Source organism: Oncorhynchus masou, chromosome 30, assembly GCF_036934945.1.
Source record: "Oncorhynchus masou masou isolate Uvic2021 chromosome 30, UVic_Omas_1.1, whole genome shotgun sequence".
Classification (NCBI taxonomy): domain Eukaryota; kingdom Metazoa; phylum Chordata; class Actinopteri; order Salmoniformes; family Salmonidae; genus Oncorhynchus; species Oncorhynchus masou.
The window spans coordinates 51,400,453-51,422,000 of record NC_088241.1 but is presented as its reverse complement, the minus strand read 5'-3'; the positions used below and the strand labels follow the sequence as shown (position 1 = coordinate 51,422,000).

Sequence of the window (21,548 nt, the reverse complement as noted above, 5' to 3'; positions counted from 1 at the left end):
TTGAGACCCAGGGTCTCGAGCTGAATGACGAGTTTGGAGGGTACTAGGGTGTTAATTGCTGAGCTTGGAGTGTGACTGTTTATTTTCCACCATAATTTGCAAATTAATTAATTAAAAATACTACAATGTGATTTTCTGGGGGAAAAAATCTCATTTTGTCTTTCATAGTTGAAGTGTACCTATGATGAAAATTACAGGCCTCTCTCATCTTTTTAAGTGGGAGAACTTGCACAATTGGTGGCTGACTAAATACTTGTTTGCCCCACTGTATGTCCATAAACACACCAGCCAGCTGGTCTGCGCATGCTCTGAAGACACGGCTAGGAATGCCATCTGGGCCTGCAGCCTTGTGAGGGTTAACACATTTAAATGTTTTACTCAAGTTGGCTGCGGTGAAGGAGGGCCCGCAGGTTTTGGTAGTGGGCCGTGTTGGTGGCACTGTATTGTCCTCAAAGCGAGCAAAGAAGTTGTTTAGTTTGTCTGGGAGCAAGACGTTGGGGTCTGCGACAGGGCTAGTTTTCTTTTTGTAGTCTGTGATTGACTGTAGACCCTGCCACATACCTCTCGTGTCTGAGCCGTTGAGTTACGACTCTACTTTCTCTATACTGACGCTTAGCTTGTTTGAGAGCCTTGCGGAAGGAATAGCTACACTGTTTGTATTCTGTCATGTTTCCAGTCGTCTTTTACTGATTTAAAAGCAGTGGTTTGCGTTTTCAGTTTTGTGCGAATGCTGCCATCAATCCACTGTTTCTGGTTGCGGAAGGTTTTAATATTCGCTGTGGATACAACATCACCAATGCACTTGCTAATAAACTCGCTCACCGAATCAGCGTATACGTCAATGTTGTTCAACGCTATCCGGAACATATCCCAGTCCACGTGATCAACGCAGTCTTGAAGCATGGAATCAGATTGGTCGGACCAGTGTTGAACAGACCTGAGCACGGGCGTTTTCTGTTTTTGTTTCTGGGAGCAATGGAGTTGTGGTCAGATTTGCTGAAAGGGCGAGGGAGGGCTTTGTATGCGTCGCAGAAGTTAAAATAACAATGACCCAGGATTTTTACAGCCGGGTCGCGCATTTGATGTGCTGATAAAATTTAGGGAGCCTTATTTTCAGATTAGCCTTGTTAAAATCCCCAGCTACAATAAATGCAGCCTCAGGATATGTGGTTTCCAGTTTACATAGGATCCAATTTAGTTCTTTCAGGGCTGTCGGTGTCTGCTTGGGGGGGGTGTATACACACGACTGTGATTATAATCGAAGAGAATTATCTTGGTAGATAATACGGTCGGCATTTGATTGTAAGGAATTCTAGGTCAGGTGAACAAAAGAACTTGAGTCCCTGTATGTTGTTATGATCACACCACGACTCGTTGATCATAAGGCATACACCCCCGCCCTTCTTCTTACCCTTGGATTTAATAACTGGTTGACCCTCCTTTGGCAGCAATAACCTCAACCAAATGTTTTCCGTAGTTGTGGATCAGACCTGCACAGTCAGGAAGAATTTTGGACCATTCCTCTTTACAAAACTGTTTAAGTTCAGCAATATTCTTGGGATGTCTGGTGTGAACTGCTCTCTTGAGGTCATGCCACAGCATCTCAATCGGGTTGAGGTCAGGAGTCTGACTGGGCCACTCCAGAAGGCATATTTTCTTTTGTTGAAGCCATTCTGTTGTTGATTTACTTCCTGTGTTTTGGGTCGTTGTCCTGTTGCATCACCCAACTTCTGTTGAGCTTCAATTGGGGGACAGATGGCCTAACAATTCTCCTGCAAAATGTCTTGATAAACTTGGGAATTTATTTTTCAGTCGATGATAGCAAGCTGTCCAGGCCCTGAGGCAGCAAAACTGCCCCAAACCATGATGCTCCCTCCACTATGCTTTACAGTTGGGATGAGGTTTTGAAGTTGGTGTGCTGTGCCTTTTTTTTCTCCATACATAGTATTGTGTTTTCCTTCCAAACAACTCAACTGTAGTTTCATCTGTCCACAGAATATTGTGCCAATAGCGCTGTGGAACGTCCAGGTGCACTTTTGCATACTTCAGACTTGCAGCAATGTTGTTGTTTTTTAGACAGCAGTGGCTTCTCCCGTGGAGTCCTCCCATGAACACCATTCTTGTTTAGTGTTTTTAAGTATCGTAGACTCGTCAACAGAGATGTTAGCATGTTCCAGAGATTTCAGTAAGTCTTTAGCTGACACTATATGATTCTTCTTAACCACATTGAGCATTCTGCACTGTACTCTTGCAGTCATCTTTGCACGATGGCCACTCCTAGGGAGAATAGCAACAGTGTTGAACTTATCTCCATTTTATAGACAATTGGTCTTAGTGTGGACTGATGAACAGATACTTTTGTAACCCTTTCCAGCTTTATGCAAATCAACAATTCTTAATCTTCAGTCTTCTGAGATCTCTTTTGTTCGAGGCATGGTTCACATCAGGCAATGCTTCTTGTGAATAGCAAACTCAAGTTTTTTTTTTTTATAGGGCAGGGCAGCTCTTACCAACATCTCTTATCTCGTCTCATTGATTGCACTCCAGTTGAGCTGACACCTGACTCCAATTGGCTTATGGAAAAGTCATTAGCCTTGGGGTTCACATACTTTTTCCAACCTACACTGTGAATGTTTAAATTATGTATTCATTATAGATAGGAAAAATATAATTGTTTGTATGTTATTAGTTTAAGCACACTATATTTGTCCATTGCTGTGACTTAGATGAAGATCAGATCAAATTTGATGACCAATTTATGTAGCTATCCAAGTAATTCCAAATGGTTTACATACTTTTTCTTGCCACTGTAGGCGTACAGAGGCCCATTATCAGCAACCATCACTCCTGTGTTCCAATGGCACATTGTGTTAGCTAATCCAAGTTTTTAATTTTAAAAGGCTAATTGATCATTAGAAAACCCTTTTGCAATTATGTTAGCACAGCTGAAAACTGTTTTTCTGATTTTAAAGAAGCAATAAAACGGGCCTTCTTTAGACTAGTTGAGTATCTATCTGGAGCATCAGCATTTGTGAGTTTGATTGCAGGCTCAAAATGGCCAGAAACAAAGCACTTTCTTCTGAAACTCGTCAGTCTATTCTTGTTCTGAGAAATGAAGGTTATTCCATTCAAGAAATTGCCAAGAAGCTGAAGATCTGGTACAATGCTGTGTACTACTTTCTTCACAGAACAGCGCAAATTGGCTCTAACCAGAATAGAACGAGTGGTGCAAAACTAAGCATAAGGATAAGTACATTCAAGTGTCTAGTTTGAGAAACGGACGCCTCACAAGTCCTCAACTGGCAGCTTCATTAAATAGTACTCGCAAAACACCAGTCTCAATGTCAACAGTGAAGAGGCGACTCCGGGATGCTGGCCTTCTAGGCAGAGTTGCAAAGGAAAAAAACATCTCAGACTGGCCAATAAAAATAAAAGATTAAGATGGGCAAAGAACACAGACCCTGGACAGAGGAAGATTGGAAAAGGGTGTTATGGACAGACAAATCTAAGTTTGAGGTGTTCAGTTCACAAAGAAGAACATTTGTGAGATGCAGAAAAAAATGAAAGATGCTGGAGGAGTGCTTGATGCCATCTGTCAAGCATGGTGGAGGCAATGTGATGGCCTGTGGGTGATTTTTGGTGGTGTAAAGTGGGAGATTTGTATAAGGTAAAAGGGATCTTGAAGAAGGAAGGCTATCACTCCATTTTGCAACGCCATGCCATACCCTGTGGACGGCGCTTAATTTGAGCCAATTTCCTCCTTCAACAGGACAATGACCCAAAGCACAGCTCCAAACTATGCAATAACTAATTAGGGAAGAAGAAGTCAGCTGTTATTCTGTCTATAATTGAGTGGCCAGCACAATCACTGGACCTTAACCCTATTGAGTTGTTGTGGGAGCAGCTTGACCGTATGGTACGTAAGTGCCCATCAAGCCAATCCAACTTGTGGAAGGTGCTTGAGGAATCATGGAGTGAAATCTCTTCAGATTACCTCAACAAATTGACAACTAGAATGCCAAATGGAGGATTCTTTGACGAAAGTAAAGTTTGAAGGACACAATTTCAATTAAAAATCATAATTTCTAAGCTTGTCAGTGTCTTGACTATATTTCCTTTTCATTTTGCAACTCATTTCATGTATGTTTTCATGGAAAACAAGGAAATGTCTGTGACCCCAAACTTTTGAATGTAAATAAGGTATTTTTATTTTATACATTTGCAACAACAACAAAAAAAAACTCTTTTTGCTTTGTCATTATTGGGTATCGTGTGTAGATTGAGTGAAAAAATCATTTTAAATTTTAGAATTAGGCTTAAGAAAATGTGGAAGGGGTCTGAATACTTTCAGAATCAACTGTGTATTACTGCTCTCTATATTTACACCCCAGCTGACCTCTTCTCATCTATTTCCTGTAGGGTCATGATATATTTGGCTTTGACCTGGAAGTGCTCCTTCAGAGAATCACTGTGTGTAAGGTCCCCCACTGGTCCAAGATCGGACGCCTCAAGAGGTCCAACATGCCCAAACTAGGGGTGAGTATCAGGGACTCGAAACCTGGGTCCTCAGAACAACTCAATATTATGTTAGCACACTGAGCTAAAGTCTCCTTCATTATGCTTGCACATGTCTCACTCCTTTGCAGTGGCTTTGGTCCATATCTAGGCATTACAGCAAAGGATAGTGGAGGTTCGAGTGGGTGTTAATGTTCTTCCTCTCTGGTGCCTGTGCTGCGTAGGGTCGCAGTGGCTTTGCAGAGAAGAGTGCCACCTGTGGCCGTCTGGTGTGTGACGTTGAGATTTCAGCCAAGGAGCTGATTCGCTGTAAGAGCTACCACCTAACTGAGCTGGCTGCTCAGGTGCTGAAGACTGAGCGAGCCACCATACCTGCTGAGAACATCAAAAACCTCTACAGGTGTGTGTGTGCCTCTACATATGAGTGCTTGGTCCCCCAATAAAAATCTAAAGTTCAGCTGTAAAGGTCCTGTTTGTGTGTCTCCCTCCATCAGTGACTCCCCCCACCTGTTGTACCTGTTGGAGTTGACATGGACGGATGCCAAGCTGATCCTCCAGATCATGTGTGAGCTCAACGTGCTGCCTCTCGCCCTGCAGATCACAAACATAGCAGGCAACATACTGGTGAGAGAGACACACACGCACCGTTGAGTGAAATGCTGAGTAATTCTTAACACATGAACCCGCTCTCTCTTTTTTTCCTCTCTCTCTCGTCTCACTCTCTCGCTCTAGTCTCGTACTCTGATGGGGGGTCGTTCTGAAAGGAATGAGTATCTGCTGCTCCATGCCTTCCATGACAAGAACTACATCGTACCTGACAAACCCTCCTTCAAGAAGGCCCAACAAGAACTGGTATACACACTTGCATGAGGCCAATACTAGACACTTGATTTTGTTTCCTTTGTGTCGTAGCCAGAGGGTAGAGAAATGCACTAAACTAAAGTCTAAACACACATGTTTTTAGGGATTTTGAGGTCTGGCTTATTTAGGTTTTGGCACTGAAAGGAACAGAAACCTACCAATGTAATAAAACATTTTAGATTTGTCTGTCATCACTCACTCACCGTATGGACCTACTGGAAGGCGGACTTTCTTCCTTTCCTTCACCTCTCCTTTTCTCACTTTCTCTGTTTCTCTCTACTTTTTCTCGCTCTCCATCTGACTTTCTCCATTTTGCTCTCCCACATTCCCTCACTCAGGCAGAGGGAGAGGAGGAGGGGGATTCTGGGAAAGGGAAGAGTAGAAGAAAGAAAGCAGCCTATGCAGGTGGACTGGTACTGGACCCCAAAGTGGGTAAGTCCGGGGGGGGGTCAATATGTGCATTATGAAGTCTCAAGTTTCTATTATGTTTTTGTAACATTCTGTGTGAATTTCGCCCCAAAATGTCCATGCTGTAACAAAGTAATATGTGGGGACGTTCTCCTGTCCTTACCTTAAGTGTTGTCTACACACCTCATCAATAGTACTGTTGCATGTATTGGATTGTTTTCAAGTGTTTTTAATCATTCCTGGAAATGTAATCCCCCTCCAAATAAATTGGTCTTTGTTTGAGGCTACTGTACTTGCTTCCTGCATACTGTCAGAAAAAGGTTTGTGTGTTCCATAAAACAGACAGTTCCGTTAGGTTTTATATTGAATAAGGTGTGTAGTAACTACTATTTTGTTACAGACTTTGTTTAATATGAATCATGCTATGTAAAAAATATAAAAAAATATTTCCACCATCAAAATGACAGATGTGTGTTTCTATGAAGTACCCTGCTAGTCAGAATGCACCCTAGAGTGTGACATTCACCGGAGCAAAGAATTCTGAGTGGCACCGAAATGTATTTTATTTTGATGAAATGGTCTGTGAGGAGTAACTCCTATTCACTCCCCGTAGGTTTCTATGATAAGTTTGTGTTGCTGCTGGACTTCAACAGTCTGTACCCCTCCATCATTCAAGAGTTCAACATCTGCTTCACCACCGTACAGAGAGAGGCCCACAGCACATGCAAGAAGACTGAGGTGTGTGTATGTGTGTCTTAGTCGGTGAGAGACTCACTGTGTGTTTGTGTAGTTGAACTGTACCATTTCTTGTTTCTGTGCCAAAAGGAGCATGACCCTGATGAGATTCCAGAGGTTCCGGACGCCGACCTGGAGATGGGAATTCTGCCCAAAGAGATTCGCAAGCTGGTGGAACGACGTAAACAAGTGAAACAGCTGATGAAAGCACAAGACATCAACCCTGACCTTTACCTGCAGGTACATGCATAACGACTTCTGCTGTCAGGTTTCTCTCTGTTGTTGTGATTTTCAGTTTCAGAAACCTCTGGTTTGTTACTCATAACCCAGACCACACTTGCTTGAAGCTGAAATGCGTAGGTGGTGGCTTCTTGAGTAACACAGTCCTATCTCTCTGTCTCTGTGTGCAGTATGACATCCGTCAGAAGGCTCTGAAGCTGACGGCTAACAGTATGTACGGCTGTCTGGGCTTTAGCTTCAGCCGCTTCTATGCCAAGCCACTGGCCGCGCTCGTTACACACAAGGGTAGAGAGGTGAGTTCCGTCCTGCTGGGTATACTGTAGTGAACGACTGGTCAAGTATGAATGCTGGAGCAAATCCCACTAGAGGGCAGTCCAAGACCAGCCTCTCACACACCACTACTTTTACTTCCATTCTTTTCTTTTTCTGTTGATATTGATAATCCCTTTTCATTTTTTGCATTGACAAATGTAATGTCTGATTCTGAATACATTTGCTCCATCTCGTTTCATCGTCTGTGGTTGGACTGTGAGGTAGCAACAGTGTGTACTTTTTCCTCTTAGCCTTAGGGGCAGCAGGGGATGCTGAAGGTGACAAAGTTCTGACTTTAGTCAGGGGTTTACCTGTAGCTGGTCATCACACACACCACGCCTGTATTAATTAAATTAGCTCAAACAATATCCACATATACCTCTGGTGTTCCAGTTATCCTCAGGGAGCTGTTTATTGGGATCCCCTTACAGCGCCATTGTGTTCCCTAATAGAGGTCAGGGCGTGTGCTTGTGTGTTTGGTTCAGCTCTGTGAGAGTGAGTGACTGATACCAACATTAACGGGTGTGCCATATCTGTATCTGTGTTGCCCTGAGCCTTGGGTTTGGTCTTAGCCCAGCTTAATTTCACACCTCATTCTGTGACCGTAGAATAGATAGGACCATCATTAAGCCCAGGGCTGTCCTGTATAGTTCTGCTTCAGAGCTGAACTGCGACTCAGTAAGTTATCAGTGATGTACACAGGATTCTCCCCTTCTATAAAATTAGAAGAAGTTCTAATTCTGGTTAATTCAATCCCTACTCAATGGTATAAACCCTAAAATAAGCATTTCTAAGAAGTCACTTTGAAAAGGAAAGACCTTGACTCAGATTAAACTTCTGACAGGTGAAAGCCAAGTAGCTCCAAGTTAGTTTCTAGTGATTTGGAGCCAAAAAGGGCAGCTGGGTGTTTGTAGTGTGTTTTCTAGTGTATTTATACTTGTCTAAAACCGCATAGCTGTCCTGTATCACCATATACACACCTATTATCAATTGAATATGCTTTCCTTTTATGATCTGATTTTAGGGCTGTTTATAAATAAACATTACACGACACCACCACTCACCCAGAATGCTTTGCTTATAAAGGCCTTTTTGCGGCTCCCTTTGTGGTCCCCTCTTTTTTTGTGTGTGGGATCTCCTCTTTCTCTCACTCTTGTCTAAGCTGAGGCAAAAGCCCTCTGGGAATAGCAGGTCAGGCCTGGGGCCACGGTGAGTTCTCAGTCCAGGGAGGGGTTAAGATGCCTGGGCTTAGGAGGGGATGACAGCCCCCTGGCTGTGGATGTTCTTGTCTGATTTACCAGGTTGGAAGGGAAATCTCCCTCCTTTATCTCCAGCCTTCTGCCAAGTTTCACCCGCATAACTGTACAAGCGTGTGTTTGTGAGGCAGAGAGACAACTCTACTGTTTGAACACTGGCCTTTGTAGGGAAACATTTGTTGTGCCCCGGTCCCCCCATCCCTGGTATGTGGGGGTATTAGGGGATGGGGAGCATTAAGTGGAGGGTTTAGGGTTACACGGCTCAGGGTCCGGCTCAGATGTCCCCAATGTGTTATTTTTGGTTCCTTTGTGTGGGAGCCAGGGGTAGAGGAGGGCATACACCGATGTCATGTACAATCACATTTGACACAATGGTTATTTTGGATAGGTTTATTGTTAAGGGGGTAACAAGGTGTAGTAGTGAGGAGATAACAGGCGCATAGTGTTGTGTGCGTTTGCGCTAATCGAGTGATGTTAATAACCACTTTAGTCTATGGAAGCTGTTGATGGTTGTGGAACGCTACTTAGTTTGAACACTGACCCGTGTGTGTCAGGGTTTCCGTTAGCGGGTAGTAGCTGGCCAATTTTTAATAAAATAAAATCCGATAAATGAAACTGGCGCTGGACAATTTACCGGGAGAAGATGGAAAAAATCCCATTGCAAAATAATGCTTTTTAGCCTATTCATTGATGGAAATACATTTGACCCGATCATGCTTATCGGTCTGTCGAATAATTTAGTAGAATTAAATTGACACGTGTATTTTTCGTTAGTTATGTTTATCACATACATGCAGATACAGAGCCTATGAGCGAAAATTGTTCAGACGGCACAAGAGCTGCTGCTACAACTTCTCAAACATCCGCTCATTCTTTGCTTTTGGAGTGAAACGTGCTTTTATAAGCCCAATCGTTGCCTAACAATTCTAAATGCAATCCTGTGTTAACAGTTTTATGGCCACGATTTAAAAAGTTATTCTATTTTTATTTCTCAACTGGTAGGCTAATTGAAGTGCTCTTCCCATTTGCCATTCAAGTGCATATGGGCAAAGGTCGGCAAGCTTCAGCGCGTCACACACCACTTTGCAATGAGCTGGAGGCAGTATACTTAATTGTTTGAAACTTTAACATTTTACATTGAGCAAAAATATAAATGCAACGTGTAAAGTGTTGGTCCCATGTTTCATGAGCTGAAATAAAAGATCCCAGAAATGTATCATATGCACAAAAAGCTTCTTTATCTTATTACATCCCTGTTAGTGAGCATCCTGCTGACAGGTGTAGCATATCAAGGAACTGGGGACAATAAAAGGCCACTTTAAAATGTGCAGTTTTGTGTCACAACACGATGCCACAGATGTCAAGTTGAGGGAGTGTGCAGTTGGCATGCAGACTGCAGGAATGTCCTCCAGAGCTGTTGCCTGATAATTTAATGTTAATTTCTCTACCATAAGCCGCCTCCCAAGGTCGTTTTAGAGAATTTAGCAGTACGTCCAACCGGCCTCACAACGGCAGACCACTTGTATGTTGTTACCTTTATTTTACTAGGCAAGTCAGTTAAGAACAAATTCTTATTTTCAATGACGGCCTAGGAACAGTGGGTTAACTGCCTGTTCAGGGGCAGAACGACAGATTTGTACCTTGTCAGCTCGAGGATTTGATCTTGCAAACTTTCGGTTACTAGTCCAACACTCTAACCACTAGGCTATCGTGTGGGTGAGCGGTTTGTTGATGTTAACATTGTTAACAGAATGCCCCATGGTGACTGTATGGTATGGCTAAGCAAAAGCTACAGACAACGAACACAGTTGCATTTTATCGATGGCAATTTAAATGCACCGAGACACCCATTGTCGTTCCATTCATCGTGGTTCAGCATGATAATGCACGCCCCCATGTCGCTGGAAGCTGAAAATATCCCAATTCTTCCATGGTCTGTATTCTCATCGACGTGTACGACCGCGTGTTCCAGTTCCCGACAATATCCAGTTCCCACCAATACCCACACAGCAGACATTGTGGGCTAGGATGGGAATGCTATGTTGCACGTGTAGCGCAAAATTTTATGTGGTGTCATTACGTAATTCACCTATGTTATATTGGTATGCACGTCAGCTTTGACATCGGTTTATCACATCAGCGTTAAACTAGACATGGGGCCAATACCAACGTTGGCATTTTTAGCTAATATTGGCCGATTCCGATATGTTCACCGATATATCCTGCATCCCCAGTTAGAACTCAACCCTGCACCCACACTGTTCCTCTGGATAAGAAGCAATGTAAAGATGACCGTAACACACACACAACTTTCAATTAATTATCTGAAATTTCATTTACATTTGCTGTACTGCTATTCTTGTTAATCTACCTGTCTCCATAAAGCCTATCTGAAGACAGTTTTAAATCTCTATCTATGTATTAAAAAGATACAGGTGGTGGACCAAAAAACAGAATCACCTGGATGGATGAATGAAAGGCAACAATAAGCCCCCACCCAAAAAGTGCATGAGTGTTCGCCCAATAGTCATCTTCTTGTCCCTCCATTTGTTTGCATTTTTGTCCACCACTTTGTAGGTCTTCTGTCCCTGATATCCCTCAACCCTGATCTAATTATTCTCTCTCTGCATCAACGACTACTTGTTCACTCCAAACGTCTTTGAGAGGGTACAAATGTTTATAATTGATTTTAATCTTGGTAAAGGCACCATAACTAGATCCACAATATGCATGACTAGTTTTTGTGTGTTTTAATCAGTTTAAATCTGAAGAAATGTATATATATATTTTTTTTTGCTCATGTTCATTGATTATTAGGCATATCAACACACCTATCCACATGTTTCAATGCCAACCAGGCGTAATAGGATCATACTGGCCTTAATTGGAACAAAAGTGATTTATGGTGAGAAAGACGGAATAGCTAAGTCTACTCATAACATATTGGAAACCAATGGTTTGGGGTATAAATATACTTTATAAACTACAATATTGTGCTAAGTTAGTATTGAGCATATTGAACAATAATGCTTCATTGTCATTTACATTATGTATAGAGGGGGAGTGCTTTTTGGGCTACTGTACCCTTTAAACCCACCTGAGATGAATGTCAAATTTACAAAAATGGAATCTACACTACATTGCAAAAAGAATGTGGACACCTACTCCTCAAACATCTCTGGTCTGAATTCTTAGTTAAATAAGGTATTTCTGTTTTTAATACATTTGCGAACATTTCTAAACCGGTTTTCGCTTTGTCATTATGGGGTATTGTGTGTATATTGATGGGAGATAAAAATGGAATCAATTTTAGAATAATTCTGGAACGTAACAAAATGAGGAAGGGAAGGGGTCTAAACCTTTTCCGAATGCACTGTATAACAATGCAAGGTTAATTTAACTGCAAAATAAGACAAAATGCATTGAAAAATGTAAGCTGTGAATACTTGAAGTCTACCTTGTAGTTTGTTCATCAAGTTATGTTGCTACAGTGAGACTGACATGCAGGCACAACTGCAAGCATGAAAAACCCATATATTCAATTGGTAAGAAATGTGAATGAATGCTCGGAAATAGGCTATCATGTGCATATATCAGCACATTAGTCTCAATTGTAGATAAAGTATGATCACTTATCTGAAAGCCTACTAAAAATATATATTTTAAGTATTTATCTGAGGGTAGCCTCAAAGCCAACGGGTTTTTTTTTTCAGCTTTGAGACTGGCCATGAGTGGGAACTTACACATTGTCAATAACTTAATAATAAAACATGTGAATTGGTTTATAATAAAATAATGAATATAACAACCAGATGAATTAGTTGAAACATTAAATAACAGAACAAATAACAAATGCAAGTTGGCTTAACGAGTATGCTTACCTTAAACCTTTCTACTATGGGGGATTTTAGATTGACAAAGGCTAGTAATTTTGCTGTTTGTTACTCGTCTTCTTGGCTTCTTCTGAAGATGTGCTTTGAAATTTGGTAAGAAGGACGCACGCAGGTGCATGTTCTGTTAAGACAAAGAACCATAATATTAAGGTGATTTCTGTCATTCTGAGCACCCTGGGTGGACATCCCAATCATGCACCCAATGTATATTGGTCCATTAAATTAAAATGCTGCTGGTCAAATGTCCGGTGCTGCATTTTCCTAATGGAAACCCTGCCGTGTGTGTGTGCATAGTGAGGGTAGGGCCATATTTCAGGACTGCGGAGGACACCTAAAACACTTTGTTGTAACAGTCTCTGACTGTTTAAAAACTGAAGTCGGCGTGGAAGGAATGGCCAGGTTCGTAGGTGAGGGCTAAGGGGGTAGAATAAAAGAAGAGGCATACGGCTAGGGGACGGTTGTTATTAGCCGTATGCACGTTGAATTTTTTTTTTTTTTTTTATGGACAAAATTCAAATCACAGTTCAGTTATCACAAAACATTATTTTCCTCATTATAGCCTAACTAGATGATGGGCTATAAAGGCCTGGGTGAAGTTGTGCAATTTTAAATAAAACCTGAGAAAAATGTGAACTTTAGGCTACTTTTGTGAATTTGCGAGTCAAGACATCGAGAGATTCAGATGACAGACCGGTGCGCACCATGTTTTTTTCTTTGCCTGCCCTCTCTGGCTCTGGCTCGCCTGGGGGCGTATTCATATGTGACCGACGGTCTTATGTAGCAAAATTTGAAATTGTATTTTTTACATTTGATGAAGGTAGAGACTTAGACATAAAAAATGGTACAGTGCCTTCGGAAAGTATTCAGACCCCTTGACCTTTACGTCATTTAGTTACTTTGCAGCCTTATTCTAAAACTGATTTGATTTTTTTCTTCTCAGGAATCAAAACACAATACCCCATCATGAGTAATCGAAAACAGGTTTTTAAGAAAAAAAAATCAAATGTATAAAAAAAAAAATCTAAAATCCTTATTGAAGTATTCAGACACTTTGCTATGAGACTCGAAATTGAGGTCAGGTGCATCCTGTTTCCATTGATCATCGTTAAGATGTTATTACAACTAGATTGGAGTCCACCTGTGGTAAATTCAATTGATTGGACAAGATTTGGAAAGGAACACATCTGTCTATATAAAATCCCACAGTTGACAGTGCATGTCAGAGCAAAAATCAAATAAAATTTTATTTGTCACATACACATGGTTAGCAGATGTTAATGCGAGTGTAGCGAAATGCTTGTGCTTCTAGTTCCGACAATGCAGTAATAACCAACAAGTAATCTAACTAACAATTCCAAAACTACTGTCTCATACACAAGTGTAAGGGGATAAAGAATATGTACATAAAGATATATGAATGAGTGATGGTACAGAGCAGCGGAAGCAAGATACAGTAGATGGTATCGAGTACAGTATATACATATGAGATGAGTATGTAAACAAAGTGGCATAGTTAAAGTGGCTAGTGATACATGTATTACATAAAGATGCAGTAGATGATATAGAGTACAGTATATATGTATACATATGAATAATGTAGGGTATGTAAACATTATATTAGGTAGCATTGTTTAAAGTGGCTAGTGATATATTTTACATAATTTCCCATCAATTCCCATTATTAAAGTGGCTGGAGTTGAGTCAGTGTGTTGGCAGCAGCCACTCAATGTTAGTGGTTGCTGTTTAACAGTCTGAAGGCCTTGAGATAGAAGCTGTTTTTCAGTCTCTCGGTCCCAGCTTTGATGCACCTGTACTGACCTCGCCTTCTGGATGATAGCGGGGTGAACAGGCAGTGGCTCGGGTGGTTGTTGTCCTTGATGATCTTTATGGCCTTCCTGTAACATCGGGTGGTGTAGGTGTCCTGGAGGGCAGGTATTTTGCCCCCGGTGATGCGTTGTGCAGACCTCACTACCCTCTGGAGAGCTTTACGGTTGTGGGCGGAGCAGTTGCCGTACCAGGCGGTGATACAGCCCGCCAGGATGCTCTCGATTGTGCATCTGTAGAAGTTTGTGAGTGCTTTTGGTGACAAGCCGAATTTCTTCAGCCTCCTGAGGTTGAAGAGGCGCTGCTGCGCCTTCTTCACGATGCTGTCTGTGTGAGTGGACCAATTCAGTTTGTCTGTGATGTGTATGCCGAGGAACTTAAAACTTACTACCCTCTCCACTACTGTTCCATCGATGTGGATAGGGGGGTGTTCCCTCTGCTGTTTCCTGTTACTCCTTCCGGCGCCGACAGAGATGGCCGCCTCGCTTCGCGTTCCTAGGAAACTATGCAGTTTTTTTACGTGTTATTTCTTACATTGGTACCCCAGGTCATCTTAGGTTTCATTACATACAGTCGAGAAGAACTACTGGAATGTAAGATCAGCGTCAACTCGCCATCAGTACGACCAAGAATATGACTTTCGCGAAGCGGATCCTGTGTTCTGCCTTTCACCCAGGACAACGGAATGGATCCCAGCCGACGACCCAAAGAAACGACTCCGTAAAAGAGGGAAACGAGGCGGTCTTCTGGTCAGACTCTGGAGACGGGCACACAGCTGTGAGGTTGGAGGAATTGCCCGTAGAGCTCCGAGACCGGATTGTGTCGAGGCACAGATCTGGGGAAGGGTACCAAAACATTTCTGCAGCGTTGAAGGTCCCCAAGAACACAATGGCTTCCATCAATTTTAAATGGATGAAGTTTGGAACCACCAAGACTCTTCCTAGATCGAGAGAAAGATGAACGGAGCAAATTAGGATCCTTGATGAAAACCTGCTTCAGAAAGTATTTAGGCCCCTTGACTTTTTCCATATTTTATTATGTTACAGCCTTAATCTAAAACTGATTAAATGTTTTTTTCCCTCAATCTACACTCAATACCCCATAATGACAAAGCAACAAAAAAAGGAAATATCACATTTACATAAGTATTCAGACCTTTTATGCAGTACTTTGTTGAAGCACCGTTGGAAGCGATTACAGCATCGAGTCTTCTTGGCATGATGCTACAAGCTTGGCACACCTGTATTGGAGTTTCTCCCATTATTCTCTGCAGATGCTCTCAAGCGCTGTCAGGTTGGATGGGGGGGGGGGGGGTTGCTGAACAGTTATTTTCATGTCTCTCCAGAGATGTTTGATTGGGTTGAAGTCTGGGCTCTGGCTGGGCCACTCATGGACATTCAGAGACTTGTCTCGAAGCTACTTCTGCTTTTTCTTGGCTGTGTGCTGAGGGTCGTTGTCCTGTTGGAAGGTGAACCTTCACCCCAGGATGAGGTCCTGAGGATTCTGGAGCAGGTTTTCATCAAGGATCTCTCTAATTTATTCTGTTAATCTTTTCCTCCATCCTGACTAGTCTCCCAGTCCCTGCCGCTGAAAAACATTCCCACAGCATGATGCTGCCACCACCATGCTACACTGTACAGATACAGCTTTGATTGGCGATAGATTAATTTATGTAGCCAGGCATAAGATAAACAGCTGAACCTAGTTCCTCCACGAGATCCTTTATGAGAATGAAAGAAAAAAAACTGTTGGAGGTTGTCTTCTGCAGTGTTGAACCAATCCAGTAAAATTTGAGGAGTTAAGATGGAGTGTCGCCTTCGTAACCCTTTAGACCCCAATAGAATTCTATAATGCTGCTGTAGGTTACTGAGAATTTAAGATAAAGGTGAAAAGTGAGGTGAGGTGAAAAGTGGCAGAGCGAGAGCGGTGTTTGTCAGACCATGAGACATCCAGAAAATCGGTCTTCTCGTACAATCATCTGTAGCGTCCGAACGGTTTTGCCTGCAAACTAGTATGACCCGTCTATGGAAAGAGACTCTCACGAACACGATGGTGGCATCTGTTTTGCTCTACGACCCCCACAAGCGTCTTGGGACTCGGCACAGCCAATCTGCCAACTTCTGTCTGTAGCGTCCGAACAGTTTGGGCTACACACTAATATGACCCCTCTGTGGAAAGGTGAAAACTTACAGTACCAGTCAAAAGTTTGAATGAGCAGGTGTGTCCAAAGGTTTCTCTTTATTTTTACTTTTTTATACATTATAGAATAATAGTGAAAACATCAAAACTATGAAATAACACATATGGAATCATGTAGTAACCAAAAAAAATGTTAAACAAATCAAAATATATTTTGTGTTTGAGATTCTTCAAAGTAGCCACCCTCTGCCTTGAGAGCTTTGCACATGCTTGTAACTATAGACTCCCCTCTGGTGTGCTCTCCCTCTCCAAATCTCTATCCCTCCCATCATCTTAACTCTTCCTCCCTGCCTGCTGCTGAGCTCTGACTCTCCACATCACTTCCCTTGCTTTCACTGTACTAGAGGAACAGTAACAGAGGGGATCAAAGGAACAAATATTATTCCATTGTGGTAGGGTTGGGCGATATCCAGATTTTCAGATCATCATACTGTCCTCTCACCCCTGGAATTACGTTATTACCGGCTTAGTACACAAGGGGGCACCAGAAAACGCAAGAAAGCCCATTGGGCGTCTAGTACCAGAATGCTAACAAAATTAGCACAAGTAATTGCGAATTTCCATGTAGGCTGCTAATTAAATATGCTAACGAGCCAAACGAAAATAAACAAATTGCAAAGACCTGCAATCCTGCCCATAACGTTATACATAAAGGTAGGAGCTACCGAATGTCATTTTTTGTGAGTTTCGACGTTTACAAGCAGATGTGAACGAGAGACATTGTGCAAATGAACAGTTTTGAGGCATGCTTGTCTGAAGAAAGAACGGCACTGGCTCTCTAGCTGCTTATCTACAGCTGTGACTGTGTGGAGTCCTGAAGTCACTAGGGCAACAGGCCTGCCTGCTCTGCTCGGAGAATAGGGGGGAGGAGCAGACAGGCCTAAGAACTGAGAGGAGAAAAAATGCAAGGAAATCAAAATAGCAGCTGTACAAATAACTAATCCAAGGGGATTTGATTTCTCAAACACAGCAGAAAGCTAACACAATATGATGCCCCGTCACCTTATCAATTTAGCCTCTTACTTAGATAACACAACCCCTAAGTTTAACTTGCTAACACAGAATTCTGCATTTTTCATGCAGGGGAAAAACCTAAAACGCATAAGAAATATCTTGCTGCGTTTTGTAAACACATATCTAAAATTCTTATTGTAATTTCTGCTCGGCATCAGAATAATTTTGTGCTTCAGTTGCACTTCTAAACTCGGATGAGATTTTTTTAAATGGCATTCTATCATCACCATCAGGCATTCTATCAGCAGACAGCACTACAGCCTATTTTTCTCTGGTAAAATGCAAGATCAACTTCAAGCAAAACATTAGGAAATGTAGCTGACTGCAGTCTTTCTATGATGGGCCTAAACATTAAAATATGGTGGCCATGCATAGTTTTTGAAAAAGATACTTGGCTTTTTCATTGTCGCCAATTCGTGTTGGACTTCTGTCATCTGATGAAAATGAAGCTATTTACTGCCAAATGTTGCACTAATGTATTTCCTGTGAAGGAAAACTATAATTCCATCTCCCTGATCACTTGATTGAAGAAAAATAACTGACTTTCAATATAAAACGCGACCCCCGTCGATACACAGCTGGACTTACCTGCTCCCGCGTTTACAAACAAACACCTGACTGGCTCAACTGTTCTGGTGAACTACTTGAGCTTCATAATGTAAAATAATGTGACCGGTGAAATGAAGAACGCGATCTGCTTCATCTCCTAACGCATTGCACAAGTTGACTGCAGATATTTACCTAAAATATAGATACAAATATTCAAATGTTTTGAAAAACGTCAAAGAAAATGTTTCAACGGTTTTGAAGAACCTTTTCCCCGGTATATACGGAATACCGCCCAAGCATAAATTGTGGTCAGGATAATAATATCTCTCTTTTTCACTGACACACACTCTCCCTCCCTCACTTTCTTTTCCTCAACCATACACATACTATTCTAACAATCACCTCAGGGGTTTCCATAATAAATTGTCATAGTTACAACACGCCTCCCATTTCACACACACACACAGTATAATCATGTGGTACCCAAGGAAGAATAGCAGCTGCATGAGAAACATTTAATGAGAATTCTAATAAACTAAATCATGATGCTATACAGCACTTTCAATCAACCAATCAATCAAATCACATTACACACACACAGATACAGTATCATCATAAAGCTATATAGCACTTGTATTCAATCAGTCATCAATCAATTTTTTTTTATAAAGCTCTTAGTTGCCAGATTGTTTTTTGTTCGTTTGTGTGCATATACACAGTGTACAAAAGATTAAGGACACCTGCACTTTCCATGACATAGCTTTCACCTGGTCAGTCTATGATCCCTTATTGATGTCACTTGTTAAATCCACTTCAATCAGTATAGATTATGGGGAGGATGTTTAAGCCTTGAGACAATTGAGACCTAACTAGATTGTTTGTGCCATTCAGAGGCTGAATGGGCAAGACAATATTGCCTTTGAATGTGGTATGGTAGTAGGTGCCAGCCACACCAGTTGTTCAAGAACTGCAACGCTGCTGGGTTTTTCACACTCAACAATTTCCTATGTGTATCAAGAATGGTCCACCATCCAAAGGACATCCAGCCATCTTGACACAACTGTGGAAAGCATGGGCCAGCATCCTTGTGGAATGCTTTCGATATCTTGTAGAGTCCATGTCCTGACGAATTGAGGCTGTTCTGAGGGCAAAAGGGTGGGTGCGAAACGCAAAAGTAGGAAGGTGCCCTTAATGTTTTGTACACTCAGTGTATGTTTGTCAGACTGATGGCTAATCAAACAGGATAGATCTATGGCTCGGTGCTATAGACAAATCTAATCACTTTTTAATGGTATGGCGGTAGTTGATGGTATTTTATGTTTTTAAATAAAAGTTCAAATATGCTTTGAGTAGTTAATGACACACGGGTGGCAACACAAATAAGTGATTTCAATGGGGCATTCTCCGTTCATACTGGTTAATCCTAGTCCAAAACAAAAATTATTTTCAGCATTTTGATCAATTTCTATATTTACTGCACGCTTACTGTATTATAATTTCCACACTGCCACGCAGTATATGTGCAACAAAATATAGGCCTTGTTAATTGAACTGTTTGAATCATGGAAATATAATGATTATTCTAAATCTGTAGTTGCAATATAGTGGCCAGCACCTTGAATATATTATTTGACATGACAATGAATGGATAAACCAGGGGGAAATTGACAGGGTAGGGAAAAAGGTGTTGGTCAGTGTTTCCAGGTGAACCAAATTAGATGTTAGAGCTTACTTCATCAAGCTAGGTTAACTAGCTTGTTCTGCGTTGCATATAAGCAATCCGGTACCTGTTCATTTATCATCGAATCACAGCCTACTTCAACTTGATGATTGAACAAATGCGTATTTGCGAAAAAAGCACAATCTTTGCAATAATGTACCTCACCATAAACATCAATGCCTTTCTTAAAATCAATACACAAGTATTAAACCTGCATATGTAGTTAAAATAAATTGTTAGCAGGCAATATTAACTAGGGAAAATTGTCACTTCTCTTGCGTTCAGTGCAAAAGCAGAGTCAGGGTATATGCAGCAGTTTGGGCCGCCTGGCCTGTTGCGAACTGTTGAAAGGCCGTTTATTCCGAACAAAGACCGTCATTAATTTGTCCGAATTTTACATAAGGTTGACGTAACATTGAAGGTTGTGCAATGTAACAACGGACTAGATGACCAGTTTTGATAGCCCTTAGCCATACCCTCATCCTACTCCTCCTCTGTTCCTCGGGTGATTTGGAGGTTCACCCAGGCCCTGCGTGTCCCTAGGCACTCTCATTTGTTGACTTCCGTAACCGAAAAAGCCTTGGTTTCATGCATGTCAACATCAGAAGCCTCATCCCTAAGTTTGTTTTACTCACTGCTTTAGCACACTCCGCCAACCCTGATGTCCTTGCCGTGTCTGAATCCTGGCTTAGGATAGCCACCAAAAATTTTGAAATTTTCATCCCCAACTACAACATTTTCCGTCAAGATAGAACTGCCAAAGGGGGAGGAGTTAGCCTGTTAGTTCCTATTTCGCAACAAAGCCTCCTTTTCTCACTCCGCTAAACATACCCTCGTATAACTGACTATCCTACCAATCCTCGACTTCTTCTATGTCATTTACAAAATAGCCTCCAATACTCTACTCAGCAAACTGGATGCAGTCTATCACAGTGCCATCCGTTTTGTCACCAAAGCCCTATATACCACCCACCACTGCAACCGGTATGCTCTAGTCGGCTGGCCCTCGCTACCTATTCGTCGCCAGACCCACTGGCTCCAGGTCATCTATGTCTATGCTCGGTAAAGCTCCGCCTTATTTCAGCTCACTGGTTACGATAACAACACCCACCCATAGCACGCGCTCCAGCAGGTATATCTCACTGGCCATCCCCAAAGCCAACATCTCCTTTGGCCGCCTTTCCTTCCAGTCATTGGCTGCAGAGAACTGGAACAAATTGCAAAAATCGCTGAAGCTGGAGACTTATATCTCCCTCACTAACTTCAAGCATCAGCTTTCTGAGCAGCTAACCGATCGCTGCAGGTGTACATAGCCATCTATAAATAGCCCATCCAATCTACCTACCTCATCCCCATATTATTTTTATTTACTTTTCTGCTCTTTTGCACAGTATTTCTACTTGCACATTATCATCTGCACATCTATCACTCCAGTGTTAATTTGCTATATTGTAATTACTTTGCTATTATGGCCTATTTATTGCCTTACCACCTCACACCATTTGCACACAATGTATATAGACTTTCTTTTTTTCTTTTGTGTTATTGACTGTACGCTTGTTTATTCCATGTGTAACTCTGTGTTGTTGTGTGTGTCTCACTGCTTTACTTTATCTTGGCCAGGTCGCAGTTCTAAATGAGAACTTGTTCTCAACTAGCCTACCTGGATAAATAAAGGTGAAATAAAAAATAACAATTTAGTCTTGGGTTTGCCACCCAGTCGATTAAATACGAAAAGGTTCTGCATTTCACTGAAAGATTAAACGTTTAGTTTTCGAAATAAGAGTTTCTTGATTTGACCATATTAATGACCAAAGGCTCGTATTTCTGTGTGTTTATTATATTATAATTAAGTATGTGATTTAATAGAGCAGTCTGACTGAGCGGTGGAAGGCAGCAGCAGGCTCGTAAGCATTTATTCAAACGGCAGCTCTTAGCAATGCTGGGATGCACAACGCTGTTTATGACTTCAAGCCTATCAACTCCCGAGATTAGGCTGGCAATACTAAAGTGCCTTTAAGA

At 41.7% G+C, this 21,548-nt stretch overlaps 1 protein-coding gene across 1 annotated transcript in view; it reads left to right on the top strand.

Moving 5' to 3' along the window:
• The window catches only part of pola1 (polymerase (DNA directed), alpha 1), a 95,162-nt gene that overhangs the window by 18,239 nt on the left and 55,375 nt on the right, over nt 1-21,548 (top strand). The window contains exons 19-26 of the mRNA XM_064949262.1: nt 4,420-4,536; nt 4,740-4,915; nt 5,010-5,139; nt 5,248-5,367; nt 5,715-5,808; nt 6,398-6,522; nt 6,610-6,759; nt 6,930-7,052. Coding sequence (XP_064805334.1) covers nt 4,420-4,536; nt 4,740-4,915; nt 5,010-5,139; nt 5,248-5,367; nt 5,715-5,808; nt 6,398-6,522; nt 6,610-6,759; nt 6,930-7,052 — 1,035 coding nt within the window. The remainder of the gene's footprint in view (nt 1-4,419; nt 4,537-4,739; nt 4,916-5,009; nt 5,140-5,247; nt 5,368-5,714; nt 5,809-6,397; nt 6,523-6,609; nt 6,760-6,929; nt 7,053-21,548) is intronic.